The sequence below is a fragment of the Dermochelys coriacea genome, chromosome 7, assembly GCF_009764565.3.
Source record: "Dermochelys coriacea isolate rDerCor1 chromosome 7, rDerCor1.pri.v4, whole genome shotgun sequence".
Lineage (NCBI taxonomy): Eukaryota > Metazoa > Chordata > Testudines > Dermochelyidae > Dermochelys > Dermochelys coriacea.
Genome location: NC_050074.1, coordinates 122640132 through 122665815, shown reverse-complemented (window position 1 = coordinate 122665815; position 25684 = coordinate 122640132). Strand labels below are relative to the sequence as shown.

General features: G+C 43.5%; 1 protein-coding gene across 8 annotated transcripts in view; it reads right to left on the bottom strand.

Moving 5' to 3' along the window:
- Positions 1–5107: 5107 nt before the first annotated feature.
- Positions 5108–25684, bottom strand: part of NT5C2 (5'-nucleotidase, cytosolic II) — an 84858-nt gene continuing 64281 nt past the window's right edge. For all 8 annotated transcript variants that reach the window (XM_038409375.2, XM_043519878.1, XM_043519879.1 and 5 more), the window contains 14 exons: positions 24591–24686; positions 20334–20425; positions 20066–20123; positions 17887–17980; positions 16800–16853; positions 14442–14525; positions 13581–13622; positions 11491–11598; positions 11032–11098; positions 10031–10201; positions 8385–8436; positions 7946–8006; positions 7054–7230; positions 5108–6089 (listed from right to left, as the gene is read on the bottom strand). In XM_038409375.2, coding sequence (XP_038265303.1) covers positions 5847–6089; positions 7054–7230; positions 7946–8006; positions 8385–8436; positions 10031–10201; positions 11032–11098; positions 11491–11598; positions 13581–13622; positions 14442–14525; positions 16800–16853; positions 17887–17980; positions 20066–20123; positions 20334–20425; positions 24591–24686 — 1399 coding nt within the window. In that variant the 3' untranslated portion in view covers positions 5108–5846. The remainder of the gene's footprint in view (positions 6090–7053; positions 7231–7945; positions 8007–8384; positions 8437–10030; positions 10202–11031; positions 11099–11490; positions 11599–13580; positions 13623–14441; positions 14526–16799; positions 16854–17886; positions 17981–20065; positions 20124–20333; positions 20426–24590; positions 24687–25684) is intronic.

The window sequence follows — 25684 nt, the reverse complement described above, 5'->3', positions numbered from 1 at the left end:
TCTAAGGTGCCACAAGTCCTCCTTTTTCTTTTTTGCGAATACAGGCTAACACGGCTGCTACTCTGAAACTTCTTTCCCATGTTGCTCCTTACAAGCTGCAAGCAAGGGGTTTCTGTGCAAGAATTGCTTTGGCAAAGTAGCTGAATGAGCCTGAGGACTCATTTGACTTTGACTTTCTGTTGCTATGAGTCAATATAACGGTAAGTAAACACCTTAGTCAGGAAGTTACTTCAACAGGAAGAGCTGGTGTTGTAGCAGGGCTGCTCTTGCTGCATCTGTTGGTTGAGCAAGATAAAGTCACCCTGGTTTGGGGGGGGAAGGGGACTGTTGGCCTGTAGTACTTCTGCATCTGCTTTGATTGCATCCTGAAGTGACCCGGGATATATTTAGAAGGAATTTGGTGCTGTCTTCATTTTGTCATCCTTTTTTACCTTTGGGTTCTGTGTGCTGGGGAGGATGATGTAAATTATATTAGTGGGATTATACTGCTCTCTGCTGTGGACAGAATTGTACCTTTGCCTGGCCATTCTGTGAGCTCCCTCCCCCTGGGAGCCATTGCCCCAGGAAGATGCACAATTAAAAAAGGCTGCTCCAATTCCCTTGAGGCTAGAACCCCAAAGGAACTGAGGTACTCGTGCCATTACAGCTTTGTACATTCAAAATGTTGAGCCTCAGAATCCCTGCTCAGCTGTTGCCTAGCCTGAAGTTCCTGTCAATAAATCCTCCAGGGCTTCTAACTGCCTGGCAGTGATCATGTACCCAGCCACATTGGTCTTAACAGCTGGGACCTAACCCCAGAGAGAGCCTCCCCTGCCTAGCCCATGTTTTCAGAGGCTGCCTAACAGCAGGGGTGCTGCCCAGAACACCATTAGTTGCACTGGCTTCACTGCTGCCTTGTAACAGTTAGCTCAGGGATTAGCACCCCCCCCCAGCTTGTGGGAGACCCAGGTTCAACTCCTTCCACTGCCTGATGAGTAGGGATTGAACGATTGAACGCTGGTCTTTAGCGCATTGGGCTTTGGTGTATTCTTCAGCAGGTCTGGCGCTGGCGCTCCTGTTCCACTTGGCGTAAGGCTTTGAATCAGTGTGTGACTGACTAGCCCAAGGTGCTTAACAGGGAGGTGGGGAATGTGTGTTCAGGGCACTCTTCCACAGGGCAGAGGTGGGAATTGAACTTGCATCTCCCACCAGAGGGCTTAGTGTTCTAACCTCTGGGCTAAGAGGAACTGCCGCCTCCTGTTTGTCAAAGAAGGGCTCAGGCACCAACCTTCCAGGAGGTGGTTCATGCCTGTGCATCCCATCCAGAGCTAGATGCCTCACTCTGGCCTGGACACAGGCACCTAATTCTCTTGCAGGAGAGGGATTTGGACCACACCCGTCCTTGGCCTTTCCTAGGTTAGGTGGCGCCTTCCTCAGCTTGCTGTGGAGCCCTTTCTTCAGTACCTCACTCTCTCCCTGCAGTGCAGTGAGAGCTTTGACCTGGTTGCAGGGACAACTGGTGGGAACACGATTCCCAGTAGCGAAATCCAGTTGCCATCTGGCACCCAAAGCATGCACATAAAACAGCTGCACTGGTTTAGGCATCTCGTTTGTACCGCTGACTTGAGAATACCCAGGCCCTAGTTTATGGGTAGCTAAAGGAAGGTACTTGCTGTCATGGCACCCAGTACAAACCACAGGGCAGGGCACCTAAAAGGTGTTGAAACACTGAGCTTACATCCTCTTTGTGGACTTAGTCCTTTGCTCTTTCTGAGCTACAATAAATGAGAATAACTCCTGGATGTCTTGCTCCTTTTCAGCTGGCTACAGGCTTGGCCTGCTCCTCCTCAGAAAGGTCTGATAAGGAGAGAGGCTCATGCAGAAGTAGTCAGGGGGAAGCTTTTCTTCTTTTGTTAATCTGCTTCACAGCTAGCGGCCATGCTGCTTTTAGTGCCACCAGTGCTGGAATTGAACTAACAGTAATAGTGTAGTGTGACAGGGTCAGGCCAGATGGCTATAGGCAAGTGATCCTATTGGGATCCCACCCACTGCTAAAGGACCTCCCCATGCCTAAAGGGAGTGTCCACAAGACCTGGAAACCAAATAATTTTGGGGGACAACTAATGAAATAACAGGAACAGGAGTGAGGTCAAAGGGTCAAACGAAGGGAACCTGACGGGGCTCCTCGAAGGCGTCAAGGGAGCCAGTGGATGGTGCCCAGAGGAACTCTGCCCAGATGTGTGAGCGGATGGCGGATCGGAAATAGGCCTCACAGTCACAGGAGACCCCATTGGCCAACCTCCTCTACATGGCCATTTTAGCCAGGGCCAGCAGGACGTTGGCCAGGAGGTCCCATAAATTAGTAGGGCTACGGATAGGGACTGCATAGCTAAAAAGGTGAGGGGAAAAGTGCAACCAAAAACGTAACAGGATACCAACAGTAATGGTAGGATACAGGAAAATTCTAGTGTGGGTTTGTTTCACAAACCTTCTTCTGTGAACAGACTCTTTAGGGTATAAGTTTATATATGCTCAATAGATATGCATGTGCATAGAAAACTCTTTACGGGCATAGGGTGAGTTCTATCTACATTACTCTATCCAGTTGTACTTTTTACAGTTATTCAGTAGCTACTACTATAGGAAGTTTTCAGGGCTTGCTTGCAATGGAGTCTGGTCACTCAAAGAGAAACAACCAGCATCAATAGGGTTTACATGAATGAGGCTTCACATTGCTCAATTTAAAGCAACTTGTATAGTTAAATGAACTGATAATGTTATCATAAAAACCTCCAGGATGTGTTGTAGGGCTCAGCAATACAAATAATTACGAAACTTCTACATTTCCTGGAAGGGGCGATGTTGCACTTCCCAGGGAGACCATCATTGAACTCCAAGGGCAGATCAGCTAATCTTGTGCAGTGATGTGATTCCTGAATCCAGAGTTCAAACAGGCTTTTTGCTTTCATTGAGGCTAAGTTTTGAATTCTGTTTCAGAGAAGGAAAAGAAAGCAGCTGGTAATCTGCACCAGTAGGATATTTATTTCCTATCAACGGGCAGGTGGCTGATTTGTTCTAAAGCCATATGCTATCATCCTCACTCCTACAAACCAAGACAAAACAGTGTCGTTACTAGGGCACTTGCCTCATGAAAGGTTTAATTTGAAAATTTACCTAAAACACCTTTGATCTGTGCTACATTAAAATGTGAGTAAAATCTCCATCTCTGATGGAGCAATTGGGGAAAAACTACCCTAACCCTGCCCCAGCTTTTCCAACAGAAACATTTATCCCCAGCTTTCCACCCCACCAAAACATCCCTATTTTTCCTTAAATATCATGAGGCTTCAAGAGACACTGTGGGAGGCTATGATGGCCTTTCCCTGGTATTAGACAAACACTGGGGAGTGTTTAGCAGTGGTGGTGGGAGGAGGTAGATGTTCCTGTGAGTATGAGGGGGAGAAGGATACACAAGTGAAACTGTGGCAGATGGAGGGGAACCAGTGCCATAGAAATGTCTGACCCAGTTGCAGGAAGGGGTGGTCTGCATGTAGCTGCTGGTGTGGAAGCAATTATCTCACAAGTCTTTAAAAGTAGTTTCTAAATCCATTCACTGTGAACCTGTTCCACCCCTACAACCAGGGCAAAAAAACCTGACCTGACAGTTTCACACAATATCACATCTCCGTTACTGAATGCAATGGCTTAGTGTTGATTTTCATCCTTGTTCTGAATCGTGTGCCCCGTGGACGATAGCTGATTTATGCATAGGTGCAATGGTGGATGAACCCAGAATCCATCCCCTTTGTATGCAAGGACTTGCTACTGGCTTACACTCTAGGGTTTGAAAAAATGTAATTAAAACAAAACCCATTTCCCCCTCTTTGGGGCCCTTTAATCAATCAAGTTGCTATCTTCTTTCCCTGAACACTTCTTCTGAGTCCCTTTCAGGAGGAGCCTGGATACTGCCCTTCTTAAAACTTAGTGACAAAAGTGCTGGACAACATCTCCTGAAAACCCAAACTCTCTGATGGTTCGCCAACACTGTACCTAGCAAAGTCTCTCCTCTTCACCCCATTCAGCTGTGATGCGACAAGGACATCTTCCAGCAGTGATGCATAAACAAAGTGATAGGCCAATAATATTAGAACCATCATAGTTTATTGACTTGTAGGCCATCCATACCAGCACCTCCTGCTAATTTGTTTTTCACTGTATGTTACACTAGCACAAGATCAAATGCAGTTATGAGATTGAACCAAAGGTCTAATTCTTTAAAATCAGGCCCCTGTTCTGTACCTTTCACAAATGAATGGCAGTTTGGAATAAGCTACACCGCACCCATGACAGGTAGTAAATGGCAATGCACGGTTAACACAGCTGTATCGCATACCACACCTTACAGGGAATGGTAACATAGGAGGGATCTGTGTTTAAGTTAACACCAAGTGGTGGCCCAAAGGGCACAGGCAGGACACTGAGAACTGTTTGGAGAACAGATGAAGCAGACTGCATCAAATTCATTTCTGAAATGGAGGTACCAACAACTGCAGGTTCCACCACAGGAGCCTGGAGACTACAGCTATCTTGAGCCAGATCTCTCTCATGCTGGGACCTGTAGTTTCTATGTGCTACAGCTCCATGTGAAAGATGGGGCAGCTGCAAGCTGTATTGTGGAATTGTTTGGGTCACACAATTGGACCAGCCCTGCATTATATGATCTCATTCATATACACACACACAAAACACCTGTCAGGCATGGGCTAGATAATATTTAGTCCTGCCATGAGTGCAGGGACTGGACTAGATCACCTCTCAAGGTCCCTTCCGGTCCTATGATTCTATAGTGTGGGCCAAGTTCAGGCTAGGATGGGTGGCCCAAGCACACACTTCCACTCCAGATGCTGTTTGGCTTTTATATCTTTGGGATACTTAGATGCTTTCCTTTCCTTTCCTAAAGCTAAGCAGAAAAAAAAAGAACAGAAATTAGGGGAAAAAATAACTAACATACAATGTAAAGATACGATTTCAAGCTCCTGTGCTAATAATACTTGTTGAAAATATAGCCGGATGGGGGATAGATGAGAGTGTGTTTTATAAATGTAACAGAAATCATGCATTACATGTCGATGAAAGAATTAAGTCTTTATCCACCAAGGGGAGGACAACAGACTTTCTGACAAACCCAAAACTACTGAATGCTAGTAAGTACCGGAATCCCACTGAAATCAGATATTGCCAGAGTAATTTAGAAACTTGTAAGGGGAAACTTGTGCTTAGCAGAGGGTAAATTCACTGCTGGAAGCCATAACATTTCCCTGGATACAATACAGTATTTAGTAGGGGGAGAATTTATATCCAAAAAAGCTGAGAGTTAAGAACAGTGGCACAACTCGCAGTAGGAGGATTCTTGTCAGACCGTTATGTCTGCTACTGGGCCCATTGCATCCTTTCTTCTCTGTGGAGACTGTACAAATTCCAAACCGTTCATAAGACACCGTTCAATGAAAACCAAATGAATTGCACCCATGGGAAGAAAAAGGGGGAAACATGCAGCATCCCGAATACGTAGCAGGGGAGGCATTATAGACAACACTTATGTGAAGTCCAGTCTGGATGCACTGTGAGAATCTCCTGTAGTGCAGAATCCATTGGCATTTCAAACTGTCTGCAAAGAGCAGATTCGCAAAATTAAAAACAAGGGGCACCTCCTGATTAGTGTTAATTTTAAAAAGCTTTTGGAAACTTTCAAAATGTGCCTTTGAAAGAATCACACCCATTCCCCCGGAACCAAACATGGGAATCCACTCCCACTCATCACTGCCGCAATCATGTTTTGTCTTCAGAGAGGCTTCCGTTTTTCCTTCTTATTCCTCTTCCTCCTCTTCCTCTTCTTCTTCATCATCATCCTCATCATGGCAATGTGTGATTTCTTGAGGAGTCTGGGGGAAGAGGTTAGGTGGTTTAATTTCACTGACTGACCGGGTCAGTTGATGCCGTTTGTAGTCGGAATCTTTGAAATCCACTGAGGTGCGGTTGCGGGTGGCCAGAGGTGACTCCTTTTCATTGATGTCCACATGAATGTGCTCCACCGTTGATTCATGTGGCATCTATACAAAAACAAGAGAGAGGAGTGGACCTGTCTTATTGTCCCAGGAGGAATGCTGTGATCAGCCATGCAGATGCTCTCATTATTTCTCCAATATATGCAGATACTAATGAAAAAGAAGCACCTGAAGTTTGTTAAATATGCTGTACTGATATGTAACCCTTGTGATTGTGACCAGAAAGGCAGGCCCCACCATGCTGTGTATGCCTGTAGCATTACAGAACTAATACTAAAACGCAGGTATCCATGGGGGCTTTGGGCTGAAACTGAACCTAGTGAAATAGTTTTTACTACTCTTTGAAGCACTTAGCTCCTTACAAATGAAGGCCAGTGACTTTTCATGCTATCCATTCAGAACAAACTGGCCCGTTATCATTCATAAGACAGCACAAGCCCATGACATTGACATTAATAGTAACATCAACATCAATACTAAGGGCCAATAATTAGCCTAATTATAGCCTATGGTACTCTCCCATAGGAAAGCAGTGTGGAGGACAGCAAAACTGGTAACTAGATCCAGTGTTACCCATCTGTATGTCTTGTCACATCACTGCATGCATCCCCAACTCTATGCTGCTTTAGATGCGATTCTGAGGATGATCCCCAGGTCCTTTATTCTAAGCACCAGTATTTTTCTTTTATAATTCCTCTATCCCCACTGAGCAGCCCACATTACTGTCTCTGGCTGGGAAGGTGGACAGCTTTCAGGGTGGCCAATGCCATCCTAACAAGCAGGAGTCGATCACTCTTCACTGAAGAGCTCAGACACCTCAATAACAAGCTTAAGTGCCTCCAAGCCATAATATGAGAATGTGAGTTTCCTCTGTCTTCTGCACTACAGTAGTGATGTCCCCAAGTCCTTAATAGTGTTTATCTGGTTCTGCCAACACCACTCACTAGACAGTTCTGATGGCATTTGCCTGTCAGGACTGCTGCTGGTTTCTCAGTGGGTTACAACTTACCAGTACGTGGGCGGCTCTGAAGAGGTAGCTGAACGGATAGTACAGGAGGTTGATGAAAGATGCTGCATAGAGATCTGCATAACGCATCACCTGGCTGGCAAAGAGGGTCTGTCGTGAGCCACTACGGAACAGGCTTCCCATCATCCCGTAGCACATGTCCATGTCGTGAGTCACTTTCTATAAGCAAAAGGCAGATTAAATGCTCTGGCCAGACAGATAGCAATGCAAACTCCAGCAGAGAGACTGGGAAAAGATTGTCACGTAACTGGGACATTCTGAGTTCCTGGGCTGCTCAGATTCTGCACAGGTCTCAGAATAGAGAGGCACTTAACAGGCTGTGTGTGTTCTAATAGTGAGACCCCACAGCAGCCACACTCATATCTAATGGAGGAGAAAGCTATACTGGAATCAATGACATTTCATCATAGCTGCAGCCATCCCACCAGGCTGTGATATCATCTGAACAGGGTTTGCCTGATCAGTAGATGGGAAACTTCCAGTGAACACCAAGAATGCTGTAGGAGGTGGTGACAGACAGCCAACAGGTGGCCCATCTGACTCAATATGGAATCAATGCCCCAGAATGGTACCAAGGGGCACTATGCTTCTGCAAGTGCCACCTTTAGATCAGGCATAAAATCAAGGTCTTGACCAGGGCATTCTCCTTAACAGTGCAGGTGCTATCCCAATGACCTGGCCAAATTCCAACTGGGGTAATAACCTTCTGTCTACCTAAAGCTCCTTTTTAATTTCAGTTGAACGTGATATAATTCCCTGCCTATGAAAGTTATTGTGTAATGCTGCTGCATTTCACCCCAAAGGTGGCTGCATTTTAGTGCTGAGGGAAGTGATCCCAGTATACAGTGTGAAAAAGTGTTTTTATAACTGATACCTTAATACGTTTCTGGATGGAACTGATGTCAGGCCGTTCGTTGCTGCTACTGTCCAAATGCCTGGTTACAGAAGAAAAATTACACAACATTGTTTGAAAACATTTAGGAAACTAGGAGGTTTAGGGTATTTTTTAGTTAGGAAGTATGGTCTAGAGAGGAAAGAAGGCTAGCTTTGTGGGTAGAACCCAAGATTATTAGGAGTCAGGACTCCTGAGATCAACTCCTGGTTGTGCCACAGACTCACTGTGTGACCTTTAGCAAGTCATAACCATTGTGTGCCTCAGTTTCCCCATGTGCAAAAAGAGGATACTGCTTACCTAACTTAGAGGGGACTTGTTGGGATTCATTATCTAATATTTGCAAAACTGCATTAAGATCCTCAAATGACAGCTGCTAATGTGGAGTGGGAAATTATTATACAAATGTTGGAATACTCACTTGTACAGCTCTGCCAAGAAAATGTCCAGACTCTGCAACTCTTCAAAAAGGGCTGAACAATTCCATAAAAGAGAAGAAAGAGGGTCAGAAGGCCAAACCTGAAAGTGCCAAAAGCAAAAGCATCACATTTCCAGCTCTTCTTATAGGAGGCAGCTGTGGCCAGGAAAGGAAAATAAAGCAGAGTGCGCAACTGCTCGGGCGGACATGGCGAGAAACAGGTGTCTAATCTAGATGGTTCAGATAAAGAGCTGAATGCACACCGTGCAGGCCTGACAGGGCTCAGGATTTGTTTTCTGGGACTGATCCCTGCTGCTTTAGGGCCCACACCTGCAGGTTTTATATAAGTAATTCCTTTGACATCAACGAGGCAATGTGTCTGAGCAGGGCTGCAGGACAGGGCCATTGAAATGGTTCTAACTGAAGGCAGTTCTGTCCTGTGTTGTGATTCCTGCCGCTGTCTGCAGCTGAATGGAACGAAGCTGGGTCCCAAATAAATTGAGGTGTAAGGAGAGCAGCATGGTGACCCCGCTAGTCCAATACTGCGACTAATGCTACACTAGTTCCTCTATAACACTGGTGAGCTGCTGTGTTCCACCCATGGGAGAATGGGATCTTTGCTCATCCTAAGGATTAAACATGGGAGCTGCTTTCACCTCAGACTTCCCCCTGCTCTGACCTCACACCTCCCCGATCACCTGCCTTCCCTGTCCTCATCTGCCTGCAACTTTACATCATGGATAAGTACAATAAATCTCTAAGCTTTTTAGAGCACTGCTGTTCCACTGTTACTCTGCAGCTACATGATTAAACACAACAAACGAGATCCTCATTGCTTCTTCCCTGCAAGCGCTTCACCAGCAAAGGAGCTAGCCTAGTGACAGCAGAGATCTGTTAGTGCTTGAGACTCAGGATGGGATTCAGGCACCACTTTGACAGAGATGCCAATGGAGGAAGAGAAGGGGGAGAGTAGTGGCGTGGGGGGGTGAGCTGAGAAAGCAGCCCTCCCTCTTAATTAGCTGGAACTCCCTCCAGAGAGGGACAGCGTCAGTGGATCAGACACCATGATAAGAAGAACATAATCTGCTAACACATACTTTTTAATGAATAACAAACCATTTTCTAACAAGGCTTTTGAAAAGTGACCATTTGGTCACTTCAGGGACATACTGATCCAGTCAGAGAAAGAGGTGTGGCTTATTAGGAAAAAAATTACTTGGATTTGGAACACTTTAGCCCATCAGATCACAGCTTTTATGTAGAGCTCATTTTAATACACAATGCAGCTGCAAATTTAATTCCCCTCCACTGTGCCCAAATGCAAAAGGCCTAGATACATCCTCGCAAAGAGATGCCAGTGTCAGCAACAGCCAGGACTGTGGTCTGAAAGGCTGAGCAAGTAGTCCAATCCTTTCCCTTGGGTAACAGGACTGCATCATCCCCTAACACAGATGCCAAAAGCAAGGGAAAGATCTCAGGAAAAAAAGAAACAAAGGCAGATGCATCCTGTCATAGAGCCCCTCTAAACCCTGCCCCAGCTTTTCCCCTCGACAACATACAAACAATGCAATCTTGAGAAATAGTGCTAAAATCTCCCCTCAGTTACAATAGACCAGCCGCAGTGAGGTCAATGTTGCCTAGTTTCGTACAGCTTTTGTCAGTCCAGACATGCAGCTCCTGGGCTAGTTCGGGAATCACCAGGAAGGTCCTCCAGCCCTGACGTTTCTTGGACTTTAGAATGTCTCCAAAGATGTGGTCTCCAATGTACAAAATGTCTTTGCCCTTAGCCCCCAGCAGGTCACAGATAGTATCCGAGGAACCTGAGAGGGAATGAAAACAGAATGGGTCAGCAATTGTGAAATGAAGGGAAAAATTTCTCACATTTCAGATGCTCACAACTCAGGCACATGCCTGTCACTGCAGTGCAAAAACACAAGTGTCCAGTAATTGCAGCTACTCACAGAGCATACACTGACAGGCAAGACACAGGGAGCTGTGGGCTACGGACACAGCAAGCTGGCCATCTCTTCCCAGAAACCATCTTTGCCAAGTGTATTATCTCCACTGGCCCAGAAAGCAGCATCCTTTGGGGTCTCCCCAAAACCCCAGTCTGCTCTATATTAGCACATCATAACAGTAGCCAAGCACTTGCAGCTATCTGCACTATAGGAATGCCTGCACAAAGTACTCAGTGCTGTGGTTCCCAGGCTGTGGGCAGTACCTAGGGTGGTCAGTGCTGTTCTCATCTTCCCCTGAAGTGAATGAGCCAGATCCTTTTCATGTGTCAGAAGAGCTGTGTAAGCCATCACCCTCATTCCCATTTCCCTTCCTTTGAAGCAACATGCAAACTGGGCAGAGGATTCTGGGGACACCTGGCAAGTAGCTGAACATGGCATTGCAGTATGAAAACAGCTGAGAACTGCTGGCCAAGTCCCAAGTGTGCTAAAGCAGCCAGAGCTCTCCCATGCCCTTTAAAATCCTTGCACAATACTAGATGATGAGCACGTCCAGCAGGTTACACTGAAGGGCTTGCCTATCAGAAACACTACCAGAGATTAACCTGTCAACCCCAGATTATGCCAGTAGGCTGAGAAACTAAATCTCTGTTTATGCTCATTATACAATACACATGAGATTGTTCTTGCTTTACCGCCTGAATAGACGATGCCATGCTGCAGAGGCCCTGTGTAGGTACCAATCTTCAACTTGCCAGTAACCTGTACAGAAGAGGAAATAAATCACTTTAGTGACGGGCAACTGGTGTGGTGGATCTTTTCTGTCCGGTTTTTCCTAATTCTTCCTTCTCTTGGACCCCTGTCTCTTCCTGGAAGACTGGAGGCAGCTTTCACTCACATGGAGGGGTTTTGTATTTCACTCTTCTCAATACACAGTTTGCTGTATTCTAATTTAGCTAGGAAGGACTAAGGTTTGCCCGTGACACACACACCTCTGATAGCAATGAGGCTGACCAGGTGTAACTAAAAGGAAACTCCAGCCCAGTGCCTTCCATGAATTTCAAGGCAGAGTCCAGTCTAGAAAAGCTCCAGTTCCTGTTCCAAGCTGCCTAAAGAAACCATGTGGGTAAGTGTGCTCTGTATGCAATACTTACAGTGTCCACTTGCCGTAATACTGTGCCTTCTCCAAAAAATAGGGGTTTTCGTGCATCCACTAGGATTAGGTCAAAATAGGACTGCCATGGCTGATGAGAGCTTCCAGGCTAGGAAAGGAAGAAACAAGAACCATAAAAGTGTCAGTTGCCTTCAGCCTCTTCTTCTCAAATCACTGATACACTTTATGATACAAGCTGCTATATTTATTGCACCTTTCATCCTGAAGGATCCCAGAACACTTTCATAAACTATATATCAAGGAATCACGCCATACACTACAGAAATGCAGACACCTCTGGGTCCAACATGACAGATATTTATCACCACCAAGAAACACTACAGTTTACAGGAGAAAGCAAAAAATACTACATCCAAGAGAAATTCCACTGCAGAGAAATTTAGGAAAGCAGATTATAAATAAAGTGGAATCTGACTGGGGCTGATACTGATAACCCTGCAAAAAAATGCAATGGAATGGTTACTTAAAAGGAATGTATCTTTTTTTGTAAAATGGGTAAATCCAACAGGATAGTGCCCTTAGCACCATTCTGTGGTAATGGTTCAGAACGGAGAGTACCGAATTACCAGCACCACGTCCTAAAGCATTTTGTTTTCCTTGGAGGTTTCCATCCAGTACTGACTAAGTCCAGCCTGGTTTGGGAGACTGAAGTCATGTGCTGAAATGGAATGACTGCATTGAACATGTAAGATAATAGATCAGCTGTTGCAGTGAAGGATACCATAAATTACATAGCTGCCAGTTTTTGTATAAAAGTGACATCCTGCATAGATCCATGCTCATTGTATTATTCTGAGAGAGAGCTCTGTGAAGCTTCGAAGCTTGTCTCTTCCTCCAACCAAAGTTGGTCCAATAAAAGACATTATCTCACCCACATTGTGTCTCAGATCCTGGGACCAACACAACTACAACCACACTGCAAACAACACTGGATTCTTGCGAAGTCAGCACCTGGCTTTGTGAGCATTCTCAAAGGTGGTAGGAAACAGCCTGGAATCCTACCCACTTGTGTAACCGCTCTGTACCAAAGCCATGCATCAGAGGCACAAGCACCCATCAGCATTTATCTATGCAGCACACCTTTCTCTGAAGTTTGCTGAAAGCATCCGGGAGGGAAGGAGGTAGTCAGGGTTTGCCTACAGTCCCTAGCTGGTATTCTCAAGGACAGGAGGTATTTTCAGTGAGTGAAGGGTGCCCATTATGAAAATAACCCCTGCTTGAATACATCAACCTTCACAGCATGGTGCAAAAGCACATATTTTGAGTCAAAAGATTTTTCTGACTATAGACTGTCATTGAGGAGATGGCAGCAGTTCAGAGATGGGGCTTTTTGTTTCATTTACTGTGGGGAGTTTAATGTAGCAAACTGATTTTCATTTGTGACGTGCGCCCAGGTGCAGTGTTGACAGGCACATGAAAATAATTAAGTAACTCCACAAAACAGGAGCTGAGCCATGCATTGTCTGACTGATGAAGTAATCGATTAAGCTGAATGTACTAAGCAGACAAAGGTTTGGAGCTCCCAGCTCCTTTACATTTAAACATTTCAGGGCCTACCTCTGCCCTAACTTATACCAGTTAAATCAGGACTAACATGACTGAAGTTAGTTTAGTCATGCCAGTGAGATCAATATTAGACCCTAGATATTCCTTTCCATTTACAAAGCCCTTTTGCTCTCCAATAAGATTTCTTATTGGAATCTAAACTTTGTCAGTTTCATACTGATCTTTGACTGCAAAATGCAACATTATTATGTTATTATTAAAAAGAAAAGGAGTACTTGTGGCACCTTAGAGACTAACAAATTTATTTGAGCATAAGCTTTCGTGAGCTACAGCTCACTTCATCGGATGCATCTTCATCCGATGAAGTGAGCTGTAGCTCACGAAAGCTTATGCTCAAATAAATTTGTTAGTCTCTAAGGTGCCACAAGTACTCCTTTTCTTTTTGCGAATATAGACTAACACGGCTGCTACTCTGAAACCTGTCATTATGCAATCCTATTATGCTACACAGAGATGATTACGTGCATTAATTTCTAGTAAAACAGCAGTCCTAGAATCACATACCTTTGGTCCATGTGGAAAATCAAACAAATAAGTCATAATTTTCTGAAAGACAAAATTAGGCTTTTAAAATACACATTTGTGTAGTTTAACAGCATACTTCTCAGTCTCCACCTTTTCAGATTACATAACTTTTTTAGTTTTAAAATTTACTGTCAGTTTTGGCATTAGATTTATTACAATTTGGGAACAAAATTAATAAAACATCAGTTGGAGATAAAACAGTAATTTTTATAATCAAAGAGTAGATTTGCCTTCAAAAATCTGCACACTACTTCAAATATATTTTAGAGACCTTTAAAATGATCTGTAAGCTTTTTATGCATAATAAATCTTGCGATTTCCCAGGGCTTTAAAGAAATGCCTTGCACCACTAAAAAGAGGTAATTTCCAGCTTCTCTCCACCCAGATAAAGCACCAATTTCTAGCCCTCTATCCTTGATGGTTCAAAAATTATTGGACTGTCACTTGATCACAGATTCAGGATTGTCTGATGTCTTCATGTATGCATCAGAACAGTTTGATTATAGGGAAAGTTTTGCATTTTGGGGGCTACTAGTTTTAAAAATAAAAATACATTGCATTTATCCAGCACTTTTCATCTGCTGAGAGACTGAGACACAGATGAGGTAACTGACTTGCCCCAGGTCACGCCATAAATTAATACCAGAGCGTGGAATAGAACCCAAGAGTTTTGAAACCCAGTCCTCTGTTTTAATCCCTAAATCACACTACCTCTCACTCAGGAAGAATATATAATACACTCAAAGTTGTCATACTGAAACCAGAAAATGTATGAAAATGAATATCCAGTTTTTCTTCATTAAGTTCTACGCAAATCCAAGTAGTTCCATCAGCACTTACATCTGTGTATTTATAGTCACTGTTTGTGGCAAGAAACACTTTTCCAACCTCATTCATGCGGCGGAGCAGTAATGGCATTTTCCCCTAAAATGACACACAAGGATTACAGACATTTTACCACTGGAAAAAACAAGTCAATTAAAATCATGCTTGCAAGACAACACATTTGAAACTGGCAACAGCATCAGGAAAACTTCCTTGCATGCAGAAATGAAAAGAGTGGAAGAAATGTAAATGGGTATCTTTAACTGTGTCCACAGGTGCTCACAGACCCTGAGCTCCCCATGATGATATTAAATAGTTCAGTGGCACTTCACACACTGTAGCATGCTCACCCATTACCAGACAAACTTGATGTGGTCCTTGGGCTCCTAGTAAATTACCAAAATGAGCCCTTCGGTAGGAGGTTTGAACATCCAAGTCTACAGGTAGGGATGTGCCATAATTCAAACACCAAAGTTAGAGTGAGTTTGAGGCTGGAGCTGTTTTTATTAACAAGTTATAAATCCTAATTCAGCCATGTGTAAATTACAAGTGATCAACTACCCCAAAACAGAAGTTTCCAAAGCAGCTTGCAGACAGGTAACTAGACTGGTTAATTACTTTAAAATGAAACATTGCAGGCAGGCAATGACTCTATAATGTGGACTGGCTGGTATCAGTACTTTAAACCAAATGACATTCAGATAAATTTTTACTATACAGGAACTCCTCACTTAAAGTCGTCCCAGTTAACATCATTTCGTTGTTACGTTGCTGATCAATTAGGGAACATGCTCATTTAAAGTTGTGCAATGCTCCCTTATAATGTGATTTGGCAGCCGCCTGCTTTGTCCACTGCTTGCAGGAAGAGCAGCCCATTGGAGCAAGCTGGTGGGGGCTTGGAACCAGGGTGGGCCGGCAGCCCCCCCATCAGCTCCCTGCTCCCCTAAGTTCCTTGTGCGGCAGCTGCCCAACAGGCTACCAATTGCCAGCAGTTCAGCTGTATGTCCCCCCATTGCCATGTGCTGCTCCTGCCCTCTGCCTTGGAGCTGCTCTCCAGAGCCTCCTGCTTGCTGTGCGGGGGGCAGGAGGGGAAGGGGAAGAGGGGGGCTAATGTCAGGGTGTTCCCCTCCCCCCTGCTCCTGCATTCTGCTTACCCAATCTTCCATAGAACAGGGGGGACACAGGACAGGGCTCAGGACAGAGGGAGCTTCCTTGCAGCAGCTGCCATCTCAGCTTGCTGATTAATTTAAAAAGGCAGTGTACTTAAGAGTGGGGTCAGCGTACTTAAAGGAGCAATGTGCATCTCTCTCTCACACACACACACACGGTGTGTATCTCTGTCTGCCATGCTGTCTTCCCTCCCTCCATTCATGCTGCCTTGTAGAGTGTGAGGCTACATTAACAACAAGTTAACCCTTGAGGGCTCAGCCAATTGTTAGTTCATCATTTAGCAGTAAGGCATTCCCTGGGAAATATCCCATCCTCTGATTTCACCTCCTCAACCAAGCTTCAATATCATCATCACTGTGTACCAGTATTAAATTGTTAGTTTAAAACTTATACTGTGTGTGTAGACACACACAATATAGTCTTTTGTCTGGTGAAAAAAATTTCCCTGGAACCTAACCCCCCCCACCCCATTTACATTAATTCTTATAGGGGAATTGGATTCGCTTAACATCATTTCGCTTAAAGTCGCATTTTTCAGGAACATAACTACAATGTTAAGTGAGGAGTTACTGTACATGGGGCCTACTCATGGAGACTCGCTGCAGAATGCTCACTTGCAGCTCACACTTCCTTCAAAGGCAGTCCGAAAGCAGGAAGACGTGAACAGTTTCAGCTTTCCTAGGTCAGACATTGCACTCACTTTAGAGGGAAGTTTGAGAGATTGGAAGGTTTCTTGGAATTTCCCCCTCCCCCTCATGCCTCATTCAGTGGCTGGCTATATCAATACTTCTGTCTGGAAAAGATGTCAGCCTCTTCTGAAGCTGAGGTCAATAGAGCTGCATCACTGTGGTTTATGGTGCTAATAGAACAGCCAGGTAAAAGAAACAGTCCCCTCCCCCACCAATGGAGTCTGCATGTGCCTCACCAACACCATCACCTCCCTCACGTGTTAAATTCTCCTCTAGCTTTTGTAATCTGTTTAATAGATGTGTGGATGAAAACCTAGCCACGTGGATTACTGGGTTGGGACCCAGGCTGGATCTGAACTTTCCACTTTGTCTTTGGTTGTTACAATAAAAACCATGCTTATCAGTTTTCTAATTCAGTAAAACAAATCAACACTTTTACTTCTTTCCCCACACTTCCTGCCTGTGTTCTCAGTACAGTATGTCCCACAGCACAGCAAAGTAACCCCACACTTACATCTTTCACCACATACTTCTCCAGATTCTCAAGTGTCTTTTCCTTGAGGGTTCCCTGAAATAGAAATAACAGAAATCCATGAGATGCTGGGCTTAATGATCTTATACACATCAGTTTATTTCCAACTTCCACACCATCAAAGCCCTGTAAAAATACAAACCAGGAATGAATCTGAATGGGTGACTCAGAGACAAAGCACAAATCCTATAAGCCATGCAGTTCCCTACTCTGGTGGTAATTTTAGAGGTGAATAATCCACTTTAACACCATTTCAACCCTTTCAGGAAGGAATGTGATAGAAACAGAAACTAATATAGATTGCCATACCAGATCAGAGCATTGATCTCCTGTCTCCAGCAGTGATCTAGAGCTTCAGTAGAAGGTAAAAGCCAAACAAAGCACCTGGTCAATTGTGCAAAACTCTATTTGAAAAATTCCCTTCTGAATCTTGTAGAAATCAGATGACAACCTGAAGCATAAAATGTGATCAAATAATCTGAAAGTGCTCCATCCTACTCATTATGGGACTCTTCCTGGAAGTAAAGGGAGCAGAATCAGGCATTCGGCTGCCATATTTACAAATGTTATTGATCAGGAAACCCAAATAGCATAAGTATATATGTTTGTGTATATAAAATCAGGTTGTCCCCTGCACTAAGCAGAGGATCAAAACTTATGAAATTCTCCATCCAGCACAAACAGCTTCCTAGCAGCATAAAGCAATTAACACTCTAGAGAAGATGTACAATAAAATCAATACTGCAAAAATTAATAGTCCACAACTTCAATACATGGTATAAAATGCAAATATGGTTCATGGTGCAATCTTTAATTGCTTGTTAATTATAGGTAAGGAAAATGAGGATTGGATGAGATAGAAGGACAGAGGGATTCTCTTGTGCAATGAGAGAGATATTATCATCCCCAAGGGTGTAGTCCTGCACCAATCACATATTTGGTCACTAAATGGCAAAACAGGTTTCTTTTATAGGGATATAGTCACATATTAACTGCTTCCATTTCAAGAGTTAAAGACAGGTGTAGCTCAATTAATGACTAATAAAAAATCCCAAGGAGTTCCAATCACCTGGTAATGAACCCAGTCAACAGCATCTCTGACATCCTGGAACATACTCCTGAACGACATAAAGAGGTCTCCATCTTTAAATCCTGTTTCACAGCTATGAGGAAAGAAAAGAGATCAGATATGTCAGATAAAGAACAGCAGCCAGTAAGAAGTGTGCATATATCACAGGACCTCTGTGATTAAGGAGCAACCAGGGAGACAAGATAGTGCAATATATCTGATAGACAAAGCTTGTATTCCCAATTTGTATTCACGATTTCCTCTTTTATTCCGTCCTGGGTGCTGGGATTGAGAAAATGCCCCTGTAAATAGTTTCCAGTTAATGGAGTCTATCTGAACAGACTTGGTATATATAGCAGCATTAGAGATGTGTGTTACCCAAACGTGCTATTCATGCAGAACTTCAGGAAGCAGATTCCCGTCTCTGGACCATACACCAGTAATGCGGTATTTCAGGTTTTTGTGACTGTGACTCTAGTTTCTCCCTCCTGACACTAATGGAATGGTAAGTACATAATGATTACGGACATGGAAATATTTCCATTTCAGGAGTGATTGATAGATTGGGACTATAGTTTAAACAGGTGATAAATAAGAGAGGACAGGATAGAGATATACAAAAAGATTAACATAATAAAGTAAATTAAGTGTTGCTGACTATCCTCTTTCATAACCCAAGAAAAAGGAGATATTCAATGAAATTCAAAGTCAACACATTTAAAACACTAATAAAAAGGTAATGTTGCTTTTTTATAATCATAGTGCATAATTATCCTGTGGAACTCACCATCACAAGATACCACTAAGGCCAAGATTTTACATAAGTAAGATCCAAAAGAGGATTTTATACTATATATTGGATATTAAACCTTATGCTTTTGGCATAAGCCAACCATTAACAGATGCGTATTAAGAAGAAACTCTATTATGGGCAAATTATTCCATAATTGTCCACTAAAGGGTACTGGCCATTTTCAGAGATAGGATACTGGACCAGCTGGACCACTGATCTGATCCAGAATGGCAATTCCTGTGTTCCTAGGCAAAACTGCATATGTGTTTAACCTTTACTTTCCAGGAATGTAATACCTGGTATCACTTCATATCATGTGAATCATTCATGCAGCTGCATCCCAGGTTTGCTAGCTCAAAATGTAACCTACCATTTTAAACATATACCTCTTTGTAAGCCCATGTAAATATAGATTTTTTATCTCCCCCTATCCCATATGTCTCAATGTTCCTTTTCTAAACCAAAAAGGATTGACAGCACAGCACTCATGAACAACCCCACGATAACAGCTGCTGATGCATGTACATGATGGAGGAAAAAGAAAACATGTACATTTCCTGCTTCAAAAAGCTTGCTATGAACAGTAAATCAAAAATTACTGTAAACATTTGGAAAATGTATCCTTTAAAGTTATTAAAACCAGACTTAATATTTTAGACAATTCTCTCATTAAGTGAATGGTTTTTTTTAAATCAAACCCATGTCATTAGCATATTTCACTTTTGAGTGAGCAAGGTTCTTTGCCATGAAAATGTTAAAACTACTATATGGGGAATCTAAGTGGCTCTGGTAATTGGCCTTGGGAGTTTTGCCTCTAGGTTACTGGCTCAAATACAATTCTAACTGGTAGGCATTGAAAACAGACATCTGAGGGCTCTTTGGGGGCCACTGTGTTTGTAGTAAGTTTGTGGTCTCAGATCACAAACTTCCACGTCATCAAACCTCCAACTCATTTAGCATTATTTGTTGGAGTCTTAGCTGAGGTGCCAAGAACAGAGTGGAAATGGAAACTAACCATTCACAAGGTTCATATCTAGAGGTTGTCTCTCCACAGCAAAGTTGTGGCAACCAGTGCATTGAGACGCACATAGTGTGAGGGAAGAGTTGCATTGCCAATGTCTTTACTGCATCCAATTGGTCTAGGCCTTCAGTCTCCAGAGATGTTAATAGACACTTCACATCAGCATGGAATTCACTTTTATATTAAACAGCTAAAGAGGATTGATCTTAGTCCCAGTGATGTCAATGGAAAGATTCGCATTGACATTAGTGGGAGATTGGACCTCGGTAGAGCAGCTTTGTGCTGTACCGTGCATCCATTATTTAAAACATATATTCAAGACTGCACTATACCATTAGTTTTATAAAATCAGGCAATAAACGTACCTAGAATATCTGTCACAGTTAGTAAAGAAATCTATTAGGCAAGCCAACAGGTAGGTCTCTGCAAAGAAACAAAGCAGAATTTTAAAACAAGACAAACATCATAAATTAAAATAACTTTTGGGGTAGGAGTCTGGAGGAAGAGAGGTGTTCATGTAACTCAAAGCACACCTGCACAGGTCCGAATCTGCTGTCAGGAAGTCAATGGCAAAACTCCTATTCATTTCCGTGATGAAGGATCAAACCCTACAGTATCTAATTAGGGATTTACCTGGTAGATTGAACAGCGTGTTCAGAATGTAAAATCTCTCTGTGTCATCCCTCTGAATAAATTTATTTGGATACTGCTCCCGAGTTTCTGGCCTGAAAAACAAGATGGTAAAGGGAAAAACTGAATAAAACAATAGCATACTCTGTAGTTCTTAGAATATGATCATAAAAGGGCCAATTAACTCAAGATTCCCTCAAGCTTTAATCCACACCTAGTTTTACCATGCGGAGGGGGAAATTAATAGTGTGTTGGTGACACAAAAGTAAGAACAGAATCCACTTCACACTCCATAGCTGTGTTAGCTCTAGCAGGGCGAAAATATCCATAGTTGGTCAGCAAAGTGAACAAATCTGACACAGGGAAGCAGAATAGTTAAGTGACCACAGCCTTACCTTAATCCCTGAGTTCATAGCTGGGGATACTTAAATCCACTGCATTTTCATTGTTTGTTTAAGATAATTAATCTTTCCCCTAGTTTTTATGTGTTTTTTTAAACACCCACATGCAGCTTTCATCAGCAACGTGCAAGGTTGTTTTGCTGGAGGCTATAATGAGGCTCTTTGCAATTAAACATTTTTGGCAATGTTAAAAAAAAGTAACTATTCTCATTCTCTTAAAAGATCATTTTTAAGTGATCACTGGCAGAACTATGCTATTTGCATTCAAAGCATTCATTATATACATAGCAGGGCCAAACTCAGGGCACATTTACACCTATCCAGCCCCACTGGAGTCCGTGAAGGCTACGTATACATATGAGAGCTTTGAGCACACATTTGATCTTTCATTTTTTAAGGTTTCTACTTCCTTCTGCAGAGACTTGTTGGCTGGAGATGAGCTTATCAGAAGGCCTGTCCGATGGCTTCTTTGGGATCCCTGTTCAGCTGCTACTGAATTTAACTGTTCCTCCGTTCCGTCAACTCTAGCCTCAGATTATGGATTTGGAAACTTATTTGGACACATTTTGCACCAAGCCCTGCACTCCCCCCTTTTCTTATTTAAACTTTCTACTCATAGAGGCAAGAAGGATGCTAACAGCCAATAGGGACTGCAGAACATCACACACACAGTTTTCACATTGCTTTACTATTAGACTCATAGAGTATCAGGGTTGGAAGAGACCTCAGGAGGTCATCTAGTCCAAGCCCCTGCTCAAAGCAGGACCAATCCCCCACTAAATCATCCCAGCCAGGGCTTTGTCAAGCCGGGCCTTAAAAACCTCTAAGGATGGAGATTCCACCACCTCCCTAGGTAACACATTCCAGTGCTTCACCACCCTCCTAGTGAAATAATTTTTCCTAATATCCAACCTAGACCTCCCCCACAGAAAACTGAGACCATTGCTCCTTGTTCTGTCATCTGCCACCACTGAGAACAGCCGAGCTCCATCCTCCTTGGAACCCCCCTTCAGGTAGTTGAAGGCTGCTATCAAATCCCCCCTCACTCTTCTCTGCAGACTAAATAATCCCAGTTCCCTCAGCCTCTCCTCGTAAGTCATGTGCCCCCGCCCCCTAATGATTTTTGTTGCCTTCCACTGGACTCTCTCCAATTTGTCCACATCCTTTCTGTAGCGGGGGCCCCAAAACTGAACGGAATACTCCAGATGTGGCCTCATCATTGCCAAATAGAGGGGAATAATCACTTTCCTTGATGGGCTGACAACGCTCCTACTAAATAATGCAGCCCAATATGCCATTAGCTTTCTTGGCAACAAGGGCACACTGTTGACTCATATCCAGCTTCTCATCCACTGTAATCCCCCGGTCCTTTTCTGCAGAACTGCTGCTTAGCCAGTAGGTCCCCCGCCTGTAGCAGTGCATGGGATTCTTCCATCCAAAGTGCAGGATTCTGGACTTCTCCTCATTGAATCTCATCAGATTTCTTTTGGCCCAATCCTCCAATTTGTCTAGGTCACTCTGGACCCTATCCCTACCCTCCGGCGTATCTACCTCTCCCCCCAGCTTAGTGTCATCTGCGAACTTGCTGAGGGTGCAATCCATCCCATCATCCAGATCATTAATGAAGATGCTGAACAAAATTGGCCCCAGGACCGACCCCTTGGGCACTCTGCTTGATACCGGCAGCCAACTAGACATTGAGCCATTGATCATTACCCATTGAGCCCGATGATCTAGTCAGCTTTCTATCCATCTTATAGTCCATTCATCCAATCCATACTACTTTAACTTGCTGGTAAGAACGCTGTTGGAGACCATATTAAAAGCTTTGCTAAAGTCAAGGTATATCACGTCCACCGCTTTCCCCATATCCACAGAGCCAGTTACCTCATCAAAGAAGGCAATCAGGTTGGTCAGGAATGACTTGCCCTTGATAAATCCATGTTGACTGTTCCTGATCACCTTCCTCTCCTCCAAGTACTTCAAAATGGGTTCCTTGAGGATCTGCTTCATGATTTTTCCGGGGACTGAGGTGAGGCTGACCAGTCTGTAGTTCCCTGGATTCTCCTCCTTCCCTTTTTTAAAGATGGGCGCTATATTTGCCTTTTTCCAATTGTCCAGGACCTCCCCTGATTGCCACGAGTTTTCAAAGATAATGGCCAATGGCTCTACAATCACATCAGCCAACTCCCTCAGCACCCTTGGATGCATTGCATCCAGCCTCATGGACTTGTATATGTCCAACTTTTCTAAATAGTTTGTAACCTGTTCTCTCACCACTGAGGGCTGCTCACCTCCTCCCCAAACTGTGCTGCCCAGTGCAGCAGTCTGGGAGCTGACCTTGTCTGTGAAGACTGAGGCAAAAAAAGCATTGAGTACTTCAGCTTTTCCCACATCATCTATCACAAGGTTGCCTCCCTCATTCAATAAGGGTCCCACTCATAGAGGTGACCTTCCTCTTATTGCTAACCTGTAGAAACCCTTCTTGCTACCCTTCACATCCCTTGCTAGCTGCAACTCCAATTGTACTTTGGCCTTCCTGATTACACTCCTGCATGCTCGAGCAATATTTTTATACTCCTCCCTAGTCATTTGTCCAAGTTTCCACTTCTTGTAAACTTCCTTTCTGTGTTTAAGCTCACCGAAGATTTCTCTGTTAAGCCAAGCTGGTAGCCTGCCATATTTGCTAGTCTTTCTGCACATCGGGATGGTTTGTTCCTGCACCCTCAATAAGGCTTCTTTAAAATACAGCCAGCTCTCCAGGACTCCTTTCCCCCTCATTTCAGAGTGGTAGCCGTGTTAGTCTTCACAAACAGACGCCAACGTGAAACTGCAGAACTGGAATTAATTTGCAAACTGGACACCATCAAATTATGCCTGAATAAAGACTGGGAGTGGATGAGTCATTACAAAACCTAATTTTACCATACTAATTTTCCCCTACTGTTACTCACACCTTCTTGTCAACTGTTTGAAATAGGCTACCCTCATTACCACTACAAAAGTGATTCTTCTTCCTTTGATATTCTACTGTTAATTGAATTGTCTCGTTAGACTGACCCCTCCACCTGGTAAGGCAACTCCCATCTTTTCATGTACTATGTATAAATATACCTGCTAAAGTATTTTCCACTCCATGCATCAGATGAAGTGGGTTCTAGCCCACGAAAGCTTATGCCCAAATAAACATTTGTTAGTCTCAAGACAAAAACAGACATTTGTTAGTCTCTAAGGTACCACAAGGACTCCTAGTTGTTTTCCCCCTCCCCTTCATATTAGCCTCCTAGGGGATCCTGCCCATCAGTTCCCTGAGGGAGTCAAAGTCTGGTTTTCTGAAGTCCAGGGTCCGTATTCTGCTGCTCTCCTTTCTTCCCATTGACCTAAACCATACAATAATTTAGCTCCTAGGCTAGTTCAATCCTTCTCCTCTCTCAAGCAAAGACTGGTGAGCTGAACCATATGTTCATACGATGCAGACTTCTGCCTGTTCCAGAAAGGGCTGACACAATTGAATTATTTTACCTGATGACAGAATGCTGAAATTGAATTATGCCAGCACAGGTAAAAAGCCCCACACACTGTCCTATCTTAAACTCTTCCCCACACCATGTCCTATCCTATTTCCACTGCTCTAGAAAATATAGGCCTTTTTGTACTGTACTGATTTTTCTCCTAGACTTTGAAATATCATTAACTTCAGAACATTCACAATTTCTTATATGTAAACCAAACTGAACCTATAAAAATATAAAAGCAGCCTCTCTTTATCAACAAATTGTCTGCTATTCCTTATGGTTTATTAAGCCATTTATCAAACCAGAACCAATGACCAGTTAATGGCCAGGTTGTCAGTACTCACCCTCTCACAAAGTTAAAGCCATGTGCACACACTAGGAGGTTCCCATAGGCATCAACTTTCAACAGGTTTCCATACAGTGTATCAAATACCATGCCTCTGTCAAGGAAGGAATTTAAGATGTGAAATCAGAAACACACTGAGGAGTGGCCAAATGCACCATACTCAGAGCAAGAATCAAAATCAGCTCTTGAGTGTGCTTATTTGAAGTAGAATATTTGTACCAATTCTTACATGTCCCATCCAAAACAGAATTGAACACTGGGGGCAGGGTTGTGCTGATCCACTTTTAATGCATCCTTCTGTCTCGCTGTGTAACCACCCTCCCCACCCCCTGCATTGCCCAGTTAAAATGTAAAATTGACCTGCTCTCTATGGATCTTAAAACAGGATCATTGAACTCAACAGAAAGCTTAGCTATACGTTCATCGGGGAAGATATGTAGCTTTTACACAAGGTCAAGAATTTGGCTCTCACACCTGCCTAGTGATTCCCTGAGAATTCTACTGGGATGCAATGGAGAGCTGATTATGGGAAGGAACCTCTCCAGTCCTGTGCATCTCTCTGTTGCGTTTAGGAGAGCCAGACATGGCATGTGTCAGCTGCAAAAAATGCCGTGTCATTCCCCGCTACTGATTTGAGATCTACATCTTTTCTGGCAAAACCACAATACAAGTTTCAGCTCATTTATCTAGTCACTAGCCTTTGGGAAAAGGAGATGCCATGACTGCTGAAAACAATGAGCTTCTTCAAGACTGATTGGTAGTAAGGCTGCTGCCAGTTGTCCTCACATAGGCAACCCTTCTTTGTCCTCCACATGATGAAGGTAGTGAATTCACTGAACATGATCAGTGTAACCGTCCTGACAGCTTCATTACGACCCACCTTCCTATTATGGACATGGGAACTTGTGACAGTAGGCTCAGTGCAACTCAAGGTGGGAGGAACGAAAGGAAGGAGGCTGTCTGTGCAAAAATTCTGCACAAGTGAGGTCAGTCACTGCAAGTCAATCGGGAATGTTCAACCAAGTTCTGTGCACTACTAAAGGCTTAGAAAGTGTCTTCTGAAAACTTGAAATTTCACGTCTATGAACTTCA